Source organism: Ambystoma mexicanum, chromosome 4p (genome assembly GCF_040938575.1).
Source record: "Ambystoma mexicanum isolate Mex_15411 chromosome 4p, UKY_AmexF1_1, whole genome shotgun sequence".
NCBI lineage: Eukaryota > Metazoa > Chordata > Amphibia > Caudata > Ambystomatidae > Ambystoma > Ambystoma mexicanum.
The window spans coordinates 955,308,427-955,321,198 of record NC_090927.1 but is presented as its reverse complement, the minus strand read 5'-3'; the positions used below and the strand labels follow the sequence as shown (position 1 = coordinate 955,321,198).

Here is a 12,772-nt window from a genome sequence, read left to right as displayed (position 1 = left end):
TATGAAACACAGTGAAGGGTGGCTTAACTGAAAGTGCCTGTAACTCACTGCCTCTGCGAGCGGAAGTGACCGCAACTAAAAATACAGTTTTCAGAGTTAACAATCTCAAAGGGCATGAATGCAAAGGCTCAAATGGAGCACCCATCAGAAACTTGAGAACAAGGTTCAAATCTCAACCGGGCACCAGGAAAGGTGACGGAGGGAACACATTAGTGAGCCCTTTCAGAAACTGAGAAATTAAAGGAATTTTAAAATAGGAACACTCTTCAGACGAGCGCTTAAATATGGACAGCGGCGCCAGGTAACCTTTAATGGTACCCACTTGAAGGCCCCTGTGGGCCAAAGAAAGCAAAAAAGACAGAACCATGGGAATTTCACACGCAAAAGGATCCACATTCTTAACCCTGCACCAGTCGCAGAACTTTCTCCAACGGCGACGGTACAGGGACTTTGTTGCGGGCCTTCTGGCCGAAAGCAACACCTCCATCACGTCTTCAGGGAGGTCCGAATCCTTATACCTCAACCTTTCAGAAACCAAGCGTGAAGGTTGAGGGACCTGACCTCTGGATGGAGAACCTGACCCCCTCCCGTGAGAGCAGATCGTCTCGGTAGGGAAGATGACGTGGAGGGCAGATGGACAAGTCGAGAAGGTCCGGGTACCACGTCCTTCGGGCCCACGCCGGAGCAATGAGGATCATCCGGGAACCGAACCTCCGAAGTACTTGCGGGATGACGGGGACTGGAGGAAACACGTACAGCAGTGGGAATAACCACTCCACCACGAACGCGTCTCCTAAGGCTCCGTTTGGAGGAAATTCCCACGAGCAGAACCTCTCGCACTTCTGGTTGACACTGGAGGCGAAGAGATCCACTTGAGGGGTCCCCCAAAGGGCGAAGATCTCCAGGAGAATCTCCTGAGCCAACTCCCACTCGTGAGAGATCGCGTTCTGCCTGCTCAGAGCGTCCGCCATCTCGTTTTCGTCTCCTGCCAGATGAACTGCCGAGATCGAAACTTCCTGCTGGATTGCCCAGAACCAGAGCTGCATCGCCTCACTGCACAGAGGAAGTGACCCTGCCCCCCCCCCTTTTTGTTGAGGTAGTGCATGGCCACCGTGTTGTCCGTCAGGATCAGGACATTCTTTCGTCGCACAGTCGGCAGAAAAGCCTTAAGGGCTAGCCAGACGGCCCTCAGCTCCAACAGATTGATATGGAGTCTGGACTCCGACGTAGACCAACGACCGCTGACTGTCAACTCGTTGGCATGACCTCCCCATCCCGTGAGGGATGCGTCCGTCATGATCGTCACCTCCGGCCAGGGCAGCCAAAATGGAGCCCCCCTCATCAGATTGCCTTTATTGGTCCACCACAGAAGGTCCTGGGCGACCGAAGATGGCACCTGAACAGGGTCCGACATCCTGCCGGATGACTGAGACCACTGGAGCTTGAGTGCCCATTGCAAAGATCTCATCCGCAACCTGGCCTCTGGCATCAGAAGAATGCAGGATGCCATGAGGCCGAGCAGTCTCAAGAACTCGAACGCTGGGAGAGTCTGGGCAAGGTGAAGCTTGTGCACCATCTGCTGAATGTGATGAGCCCTCACCTGGGGAGGAAAACACTGCCCCAGGGATGCGTCGATCACGGCTCCGATGTACTGGAGCCTCTGAGTTGGCGTCAAATGGGACTTCTTTAAGTTGAGGGAGAAGCCCAGCTTGTGGAGGGAGTAGCAGTTGACTGACAGATGATCCAGGACTTGCTCGGAAGAGCGCGTCCTGATCAACCAATCGTCCAGGTAGGGGTAGATGTGAATCCCACCACTATCACAAACTTGGTGAAGACCCTCGGGGCGGAGGTCAATCTTAACGTCAGGACCCGAAACTGAAAGTGCGAGTCACCAACCGCAAACCTCAGGTACTTCTTGTGCTTTGGATGGATCGGCACATGAAAAATAAGGGGAATAACATCCCTTGTTCCTCTCCACTACAGGCACCAGTTCTATGGCGCCTTTCTCCAGCAGGGATTGAATTTCCTGCGCAAGGAGTGGATCCGGACTCTTCAAAGAGAGATTTTCCGCGTGGATTGTCTTGAGGCCTCTGCCGGAAAGGAAGACAGTAGCCGTGGGTTATGATCTCCAGAACCCACACATCTGAAGTAATGGCGTCCCATTCTGCAAGATGCTGCGCCAGCCTTCCCCCAACCGGCGAACCATGGACATGGCCTCATGACTGAGCTGAAGTGGCTGAGGCATTGCCTGAGGGCAAAGAGGCAACAGCCCGAGCGGCCTTGGCACCTCGAGTACCTTGATTCCACCTCTGGCACTCCTACAGTGGCCCCTTTGACTGGCAGCTCCTCTCGCTTTACCAAAGGATGAGTAATAACGAAAGGAACCTCCCCTCCATTGCTGTCCCCTAGGACGAAAAGGCAGAGGTTGCCGAACTGCCGCACCCAACTACTTTGCTGCAGCTTTTGAGGTCTGCAACCTCTCAAGGCTCTCGTCAGCCTTGCTGCCAAAAAGATGTTCCCCATCAAAGGGCATGTTGAGGAGCCGGGCCTGCACATCAGGAGCAAACCCCGACTTCCGCAACCACGCAAACCTGGGTATCACGGTGCTCGCCGCCATGGACCGGCTGACGCAATCTGCCATGTCCAAACCCGACTGAACGGCCTCACACATACCATCCTTGCCATCCTGAACCATGGCAAGGAAACCATCCCGTTCATCCCCTTCGGGAATATGTTCAGCCGCCAAGGAAACAGTTCCACAGAGTGTGTGCGAAACGAGACAAGGCACAAATGGAGTTGGTCGCCTGAAGCGCCATACCCCCTGCAGAAAACACTTTCTTCGCCCAGCCGTCATAACGCTTGTCGTCCCCATCAGGAGGGATGGTAGGGTACGACGCCTGCTTTGCCTGGGCCGTAGCCTCCTGCACCACCAAACTTTCTGGAGTAGGGTGCTTGGACAAGTAGCAGGGGTCACTACTGGCTGGGCGGTATTTTCGCAGCAAAGACTTGCTCACTGCCGGGAGACTCTCCGCAGCAGTCCAAGCCGCCGCCGCCACCCTCCTCTGTAGAGCCATATGAAACAGCAGTACCGGGTCAGTTGGTGGACCAATGTCGAGGACATCCTGAACAAACTCCCCTGGGGGAGCAGACCATCCTAAGTACTCGGAGACCCGTGACATAAGGCGCCGGTATGAAGAATCGGCATGAGTGCCAGGCTCAGGCCTACAAAACTCCACCTCGAGAGAGGTGTCCAGCCCACTAGCATCATGCAGGGACTGCCTCAGGTCCTCAAACTGGCTAAGGCCCGAGAGAATCTCATCAGGCACTGTGTCAGGCACCATGCCATCATCAGAGCCCTCATCCACCTCTGAAATGAATTCCAGATGGTGGTAAGAAGGCACAGAACTGGAACCAAAGGCATGCTTGACCTTGGCCAGAGCCTTTCGAGGTGGTTCCCCCGAGCCACGGGGTACCCCCGTCGACACAGCCCCTTAAGGCGTCGAGTGAATCGGCGTCGACGACAGATGCGGCGCCGACAGCATCAACGGCGTCGACACAGGCCTCAAAGGCGGGGCCCCCAGCATGTCCCTCGACATCCTGGGCGCCTAACGCGTCGACGACTTCCTCGGAGGCGGAGCCTCGAGAGAGGCCGTCAACGACCTCGGCGCCACAGGCGTCGATGTCTTCCTCGAAGACTTCACAGGTTCACGTGGTCTCGAGCGCGTTGAGGACCGGGACCTGGACCGGGCATGCAGTGAACGATTCCCCTTGTCCGAGCAGGATCTTTCCTGCGAATCGTGACGACCACCCGAGCCCAAAGGCGTGCGAGCGGCTTCTCTCGGCTGATTACGACCGACCCCACTCAGAGGCGCAGCTGGACCAGTCCCCAGCGATTCGGGAATCGCCAACATCTTCTTCGCGAAGGAAGCCCATTCCTCCGGTGTCGCATGCTTGGTGGGGTAAGCGACCCGCCGTCGGGCAGAGTCCTCGGATGAGGAAGGCAACCGATGACGGCGCTTCCGGGAGTGCCTCCAAGAGGCAGAGGAATGGCGAGACCGACTCCGGGACCGAGACCCACTGGACTTCCGACGACGAGGCGGAGAGTCACCCCTCGAATCCTCCGTCGAAAGCCCCGCAGACCTCGACTTCCAGGGCTTGGGCACCTTACCTACCGATAACAACTTCTTGCGCTCCCGCAAGGCTTTCGACGCGAGTGACTGGCAGTCGATACAGTCATCCGTGTCATGGGCCTCCCCAAGTCATCAGAGGCAGGCGTTGTGCGAGTCCGTGACTGACAACTTGGACCCACAGTCCCCGCACTTCTTAAAGCCCTGACGCGGTGTGGAAGACGAGGTAGACATCTTCACGAAGAAATAATACACAAACAGGTTCGAAGAACCGAGAAAGCAACAGAAACTCCAAAGAGTCGACGCGCGCCGAGATTCCTGAAGCGAAAACGTTCGCGGAAAAAAACAGAAATGAGGCTACGGGCATCGTGCGTCCTACTTATAACATCCAGCGACGTCGGCCGTCGGAGGAGGTCCTTGAGGGCGGCGTATCGACGTCATCGACGCAGATGCCGAAGATTTTCCAAAGCAGCACAGCTGTGGCGATTACTGTCACAGATATGGAATACGTCGGAGGACCCAATCCCCTCGAAAAACATTTTCCCCTTTAAATTTAGAGGTGCGTGGAGGTGCGGCCCTGGGAACATGCACCAACCTGACTCAGCCCACTGGCGCCACACCTCAGTCCCCATTGACGCGTTGACAATATTTAACATTGCCTAATGACACCAGTATTATTAGGGGGGAGGATGGAGGGACGTTTGGAGCAAAGGGGACTAAGGACTACGAGTATGTTATTCACTACGCTGAGTAACTTATAATTACTCTTACGTCGTGTCCCCTTTCCTCCATACTGCATGGGCGATTACAACTGAATGTAGCCCCAGGGTGGAGAGGAGACCCGCCTTAAGAAAATAAGTTCCTTAGAACCCCTTGTCCGAAGGCCGCGTTGGACTTAGAGCAGGCGTCCAAACAGTAATGCTTACAGAAAGCCGAAGGGGCGGCCCAGGTGGCTGCCCTGCTTATGACTTGCAACAGAACCTGCCGCTGGAATAAGATGGCCGTGGCCTTGGCCCTGACAGCGTGCGCGTGCATGTTAGCTGGCAGCAGCTTGTGCTGCCCCTCATAGGCCTCTTTGATGGCTGCAACCATCCACCGTGCAATGGAAGCCTTGGATGCTTGATAACCAGGCCTGGATCCCCCAAAGGTGACAAAAAGTGCATCCGACTTGCGGAAGCCCTTGCTCCTGGCCAGATAGAATTTCAGAGCGTGCCTGACATCCAGACAGTGCAAGACACTCTGAGCCTCGTCCTTGGGGTCAGTGAAAAAAGTGGGTAAGCCTATTTCCTCTTTTAGATGGAAAGCGTGGGGTACCTTAGGTAGGAACTCTGGGTGAGTCTGCAGGACCACCATATCCCTGTGGAAAGTGGTATAGGGTTCTGGGACCACCAGAGCCTGGATCTTGCTGAGGCGAGTTCCACTAACAAAGCTGTCTTAATGGTGACCAACCTGATGTCCGCGGATGCCGGTGGCTCGAAGTGTCTGTGTGCCAAGGCACCCAACACCACATTGAGGTCCCACACAAGGTGGGGCCTCTTGATGGGTGGGTATAGCCTGGACAAGCCCGCCAGATGTTTATTGACTAACGGGTTGGAAGAGGAGAAGACCTCCTCCGAATTCCTGTAGGCCCCTATGGCTGCCAGAAAGGTGCAACATGTGTCCACCTGCATGCGTGGGTGTGCAAGGTGTGCCGAGAAGGAGAGCACATCAACCAGCGTGCACATAAGGGGTGCTGAGGTGACAAGCCGCCTTTATCTTGCGGATTACACTGGGGATCAGGGGTGTGGGAAGAAAGGCATAGGCTGTTATGCTCTCCCATTGAATCTGCAATGCGTCGCCCAGACGTGAACTAATGGCACTTCCTGTTCTTCCAGGAAGCAAATAGATCTACCTGAGGGTGGCCCCATGTGTTGAAGACCACCTACACCACCTGGTCGTTCAATTGCCATTCGTAATTGTCTGCTCCCAGTCTGCTGAGCCTGTCCGCTTCCAAGTTGGCCTCCCCCGGTAGGTGGACGGCGTGAGGTAGATGTTGTTCTCCAGGGCCCATTCCCACATGACGACCGCTAGGCTGCACAGCGGAGGGGACTTGGTACCACCCCCTGGTTATTTACATAGTACATGCTGGTGGAGTTGTCCATGTGGATAAGGACAGTCCTGCCCCCAATGAGCAGAATGAAAGCTCTGAGGGCTAGCCAGATGGCCCTGCGCTCCAACCAATGTGACTTCTGCTTCTGCCGTGTCCAGACTCCATGAACGCTGTGGCTGTCCAGAGTGGCTCCCCAGCCTTCCAGGGAGGAGTCCGTAGTGATGGTGACCTGCAGGGGCGGCTGCCGAAAGGGCCTGGCCGTCCGCAGGTTGCAGTCCTTGCACCACCATGTGAGGTCTGAGTGGAGAGTAGGTATGCTGACCAGCTCTGCTTTGGAGCCCCTCTCCTGATTCCAAGAGGCTGCAAAGTGCAGCTGTAACCTCCTCATCCTGAGTCTCGTGTGTATCAGGGCCAGTAGAACTGCTGCCGTGATACCCAGTAAGTGCTGGTACCCCCAGGCCGAGGTCCCTGTTCTGGTAAGGAAGTGAGTAGTGGCCCTCTTGATGGCCGTAATCTTGTCCTCCGAGAGAAAGACCCTCACGGAGCTTGTATTCCAGATGAGGCCCATGTAGGTGAGGCTCTGCGTGGGCTGCATTTCAGACTTCTTTAGGTCGATTGTAAACCCCAGGTCATGGAGAGTGCTCATAAGTGCGGAGGAAGTGTGGGTAACCCACTCCGGAGATCTCACCCTTGTGAGCCAGTGTATCGCGCCTTGAAACAGTTGTGTATAGGTGCGTTATAAATGCCATATCATATCATATATCATATCCAGGTATGGGTAGACATAGTGGCCCCGGGCCCGAGGAGGACTGCCACCGCATTCATGAGTCTGGTGAATACCCTGGGGGCTGAGCTGAGGCCAAAGGGTAGCACCTTGTACTGGAAATGGCATCCTATGATCCTGAAGCGCAGGAAGGAGCGATGTGGCTGCCAAATCGGGACGTGTAGCTAGGCGTCCATCAGATCCAGGGAGCACATCCAGTCTCCCCCGTCTAGTGTCCCTGTAATGAGTGCTGGCGTTACCATCTTGAATTTCTGAAGAGGGAGGGAGAGATTGAGGGTGGATAGGTCCAACACAACTCTCAGGCCAGCCTGGTTCTTCTTTTGTATGGCGAAAGTCCTGGAATAAATGCCCAATCCTCTCTGGGAGGCTGGGACTTCTTCCACTGCCTGTCTCTCGATGAACGACCGGATCTCCACCAACAGAGTTGCTGTCCCAATCTGTGGGAGTGGAGGGGGGGAAGGAGGAGGAGAAGGGACCAGTAGGCGGTACCCCGAGGATACTACTGAGAGGATCCAGAGGTCTGCAAAGTTCTGGCACCAAAATTGCACGTGAAAGGCAAGTCAGCCAACCACTGGAGACACGTGGACCCGAAGGGACGCGTCAAGCTTTCCTTCCAAGGCTGCTGCTGAGGAGGGGGACTGGAGGAAGCCTTTGCCTCCCCCCTTTTTTGTTGTTTGCGCCAGTGCTGACTGGGTGAGTGGTCAGGTTGTCTCTACCTCCGTTCCTGGAAGCCTCGGAACCTGCCGAGCAACCACCCCCTGTCGGAGCGTTGATGCGACTGGGTGTATGCCTTGGGCGTGGCCTTTTCTTAGCATAGATAAAGACTTTGCAGTTTGCGAGCTATTTTTGTTTTGATCCAATTCCTCGTTTGTGGTAGAGTGGAAGAGGTCACTACCTTCGAACGGAAGGTTCAATATGCGTTCCTGGACATCAGGGTTAAATTTAGTAGCCCAAAGCCAGGCCGTCCTTCTCATGCCCATGGCGATGCAGATGGCCCAGCCAGAGGTATCGATGAGGGCCACGGTGGACTCCATGATGTCCTGCGCAACCAGCTTGGCTTCTCCAAGACCTGCCTTGAAGCGTGCCTGGCTCTGAATCGGAAGTTCTGTAAGGAAGTCTGCTATTTCCCACCAAAGCCTCTGGTTAGCGGCTGACAGCATGGCATCCGCTTTTTTGATTTGACGCAGGTGCAAGGAGACGTTAGAGTACTGTTTCTCCCCGTACGCCTCCAAGATCTTCTCCTCCTTGCCTCGCAGCACCGAGGGCGAGTTGGCTGAGGACTGAGGCTTAGAGTAGAGTGATGCCGCAACAGTCACTGAAGAATGCGGTTGAGGGTGCGCCGACAGCAAGAGTGGTTCCCCCTCTGTCTGTCTATACTTGGCATTGAGGCGCTTATTGACAGGTTCGGCAGAGTGTGGCTTGAGTCAGCCCTTTTTTTTCCCAGGGCTGCAACATTTTTCTGCATCAGGATACCTGTTTTGGTAGGGGGTCGTTGGGTGAGGACTTCTGCCAAGACCCCCTCCTCGGGCTGCTCTACCTCGGGTTGAGGAAGGCTCAAATATTCTGCCAAACCTGCAAGCCTGTCGTGGAAGGCCTTCGGCAACGACAGTGTGTCAGGGTCCTCCTCCTCGTCTGTGTCCACCTGTGTTCCGGCTTATCCGGAGAGGGTGGAGGAGTGCTGGGCACCGTCGGCTGCGACGTGGGAACCGAAGATGCAGGCTGCTGTGGAGGCTGTTGTGGAACCGCCTGAACTGTGGGAGGCAGGGGAGACGGAATCAAAGGGGCCAGCAGGGGCAGCGTAGGCTGCGCTGGGGCCAGTGGCGCCAGAGCCATGGGAGGAATGAGTAGGGGCGCCGGTGGGACGGGAGACTGGGTGGTTCGCATCAGCACCAGGAAGCTTTTGAAGAACCTGTCTTCGGAGGCTGAAGAGGTGGCAGGAGATATTTACGGAGTGGCTGGTGGCTGCTGAGGCCGGAGCGCACTCTGCCTATGTTTCAGGGGGAACCTGCCCTGTGCCGGTAATGGATAAACTGTAGGCGACGTACCTGGTTGACAGCAGTTCCACTTTGAAACTCCTTCACCCGCCTGCTCTGTTCCTAGGAGTGGCATCGGACGAGCGGCCATGTTGTCTGGCCCATAAGCCATTTTGTCGAGCTGCAGCCACATGCCAAAGTCGTGGTGCATAGCTCCCTGGGCCCGATCTCCTCCAAAACTCTTGGTGGAGCGAGAGGCCTACCCTTCACCTCAGGTCTAGGCCTGGAAGGCGTGTTGCCCTTGGCGGTGTCGCCGGTAGTGCTGCGTGCAGGCACCCCCTCAGACATGGAGCCGGTACTAGGGCGTAACCCCTTGGGTGTACACCTGGTAAAAGAACCGTGCAGTCTCTCAGCACTGTGTCCGGAAGGAGATGATGACATCTCGGCCGTGAGGCCGGTAGCTGGACTAGCCTCGGTGTGTTGATATTTTAAATCCGCTTTATTCATTTTAAACTTATTTTAAGATTGTACATTCTATTTCTGCTGTTAGATCAGTCAAAGGATATGGCAAGTCACTTCCTGAAATAAACTGAGCAGTGGGGTGAAAGTTCATGTGGCGTTACCATGGAAGTGAAAGGAAGCGAGGCGAACCTTCCATTAGCCTCAGAGTTCAATGCAGCCTCTTGCTCCTTGCAGTCTACTAGGAAGATATGCCCGCGGGGCAAGACGCAGGGAACAGGGAGGACGGAGTGGCCATGACTGCTATCCCTCCGAGTACCAAATCCATGCTGCCAAAAATCTATTTTAGCATTTTTAGAAGATCGCTACATTTCTACATCAAGACTACGTTTTGGCAGCTATTTCAATACTTGCTTAAATGAGGAAATCTTATTTCTCAGACAGACACTTACAGCATTTATACAGAAAATAAACGCATAATGGGCGTTCGATGATTATCTTCATTTGTGCCAGGAAGAGGTTGTAACCGTCGCTCACAACTCAAATGAGTATAACTGGGTAAGATGGAGGGCTGTTACCTGATCACTCCAGCTGAAGTCAGGGTTGATGCTCAGCCGTACTCGGAGTACCGTGCGCGTAATTGGCTGGATTGTCGCTTCCATTACAACGGAAGGGATTTGATGGACGCACTGCTTGACCTTTAGACCAATATTCACATGGTGCAGCATGTGACCTGCAAGAGAGACATTAGGTTAAGCAGATTTGCATATACGGGGAAAAAATAACGCAATCAGACTTGTAAATAGGGTTCTTAGCAGAGGATATTAGACGTTCCTGGGGGTGTGATTCAGAGTGTAAATCAGTGACTTCGCTGACCTGGCATGTTTGAATATTTTGTAATACTTAACTTAAATTAGCGCTCTACAGGTTTAGAAATCTGGATTAAGTCCTTCGCTGGTTATTATTAACAGGGGTTAAAATAACTATTGCGAAAGTAACCTGTCAAAGACTACTTTCCCTTTTTCGGAAGATTATTTTTCTAAAACCTAAGTAGATAAATTAATAAAAGAAGCGCCACTGTGTTCGTTATTACAGCACACGTTAGCACCCGAATACACGTTCTACTTGCACACACTGGAGCAGAACCTGCACATATAAATTTTGCAGATTAGAACAATGAACCCACAACCTACGCCAGTGTGACACGCTCAGCAATCTGCAGCGAGACTTTCTTTCTCAGGACCATGCACGTGGGGTGCACCTCTGTATGGGGCAGAGTTCTCCCTAGTCCCTCTCTCTCTCCAGACATAATGCATGCAGGATACGTCTACGTATAGGTACAGTGGTTTCTCTCCCATTCTCAAGGCATTCTATGTGCAGGATACCTCGATACCTTTTTTCCTCTTTTCTTTTCTCACCGCCTCCCCTCTTTCTCACTGCCTCCTGTCTCTCCCCTAAATGAATTACATGTTTGCAAATTCAAAAAAGGAATGCAATTATACTGATCCTGCGCACAGTGTGGTAATCTTCCAGGCGGTTGAAACGGTCTTTTTCCAGTATAGTGTACTCTTTCAGCCTGAAGAAGACAAGGGGTTAACAGTAGCAGCTACCCAGGTGCACAGACAGGGGAGCTGGTTCCAAAAGATGCACCTTGCATTCCCCATACTGAGAGGGTGCCAAGACAGGGGCTCAAAACAAAGTGCAGTGCGAAAATAATAAATGAAAGGCTAGGAGTAAGTTTTGCGCTATCGAAGACCGCTTGAAAGATACTCCTCCAGAAAGGGAAGATATTGGGAGTGGCAGTGCCATCTGAGTGGTCACCTGGAACTCTGGAGGATCTGGGAGGGAGGAGAGTTGGATTTCGTTAGTGGGCAGAGAGGAAATGCAAGAGAGATTTGCTGTTGCATTGATGCATGCAGACAGGAAGCGCCCTGAAATCTGCATGGGGGTCTGAAGGGGTTTTGAGCATGCAGACAGGAAGCGCCCTGATATCTGCATGGGGGCCTGTAGGAGTTTTGAGCTGAGAGCATAGAGGTATTTGTGTCAAGAGGGCAGCTTTGTGTGCCTTGGTTGGGCTGTAGTATGTGAATATGTTGTAGAGGTGTAGGGTGCAGCTGTTGGTGGTGGTTTAGTTAGTAGGCATGCTGTGTGTTTTGGAATGTAGAATTTCAGTGTAGTTTGACCTCCGTGCAGTTCAGAGGACTGTCTGTCAAGCAAGGATGCAGTTTTCTTTTTAGCAAAGTCTCACAAACTCTGTTATGAAAGTCTGGTGCATCACATACGCTCTGTCATTTTGTGATTGCAATGACACCCTACGGTTTCCCTAGAAACCCTTATGCCATTACAAGCCTCAGATTCTCTCTTGTAAGGGAAGATATAGACTCCTATGAACCACCAGCATCATGCAGAAGCCAGCAAACCACTGATGGCCAGATATTGGGCCTCATTAGAACCATGCTGGTCCGGTAATAAAGCTCTGGTATTTACATATATCAGCACTTTACCGGACCGGTAGAGTACTCCGGTGGGAATAACCAGACATAACTCCAGCCAAAAACTGGAGGTATCTCAGGTCCCCACCAGTAACATACCGGCACATCCCCCATGGAGTCCAATACAACTCCATGCAATGGGCTATTTACCACCTTTTCTGCCACCTGTAATATCCCGGTAAAACCGGAATATCAAGGGGGGGAAACGGTACATACATTTGGCGGTATCCTGGCAGAAAATATCGGCAAACCTATAATGAGGCCCTTGCGTGCCACGGTTACCTTTAGAACACCATTTAGGCATCACTAGGACTTGACTGAGAGAGTGCCAAGGCACTACATACCCTAACAACCCACCCTGGGTGCATCTAGGAACGCATGACAGGGGTAAGATCTTTTGATCAAGAATTATTATAACTGAAATCCTGGGGTTTTTGCGCCATCATGTTATTCATTTTAATGCCTACGTTGAGATATGAAGATAAGCTCTACATTTTGATTAAAACTTTTACATTCCAGACACATTTATTTATTATATTTATTTATGGCATTTATTGTACACCCAAACCCTTAGGTATCACGGCGTAGGTTACAGAAGGCTTTACATTTCTGGTTACATTGGAGGCAATGTTACAGGGTTAGAGGCAAATAGCATAAATCTGAGTTTACAAATCAAATTACAGTCTAGGCAGGGTTACACAGATAATAGTCAAAAGCGCTGATCTGGGAAGACCGATTGTTTTTGAAATCACACAGAAATGTTGATTACACAGGATTGTCCATGCATAGGTTTCTAGTATGGGGAGCAGTTCTACCCTAATCTCTGTTAAAGAGCCAGGTCTTTAATG

General features: G+C 52.8%; 1 protein-coding gene across 2 annotated transcripts in view; it reads right to left on the bottom strand.

Moving 5' to 3' along the window:
- The window catches only part of ASCC3 (activating signal cointegrator 1 complex subunit 3), a 2,962,611-nt gene that overhangs the window by 850,129 nt on the left and 2,099,710 nt on the right, over positions 1-12,772 (bottom strand). For both annotated transcript variants that reach the window (XM_069606524.1, XM_069606525.1), the window contains exon 23: positions 10,011-10,165. In XM_069606524.1, the coding sequence (XP_069462625.1) occupies positions 10,011-10,165 (155 nt within the window). The remainder of the gene's footprint in view (positions 1-10,010; positions 10,166-12,772) is intronic.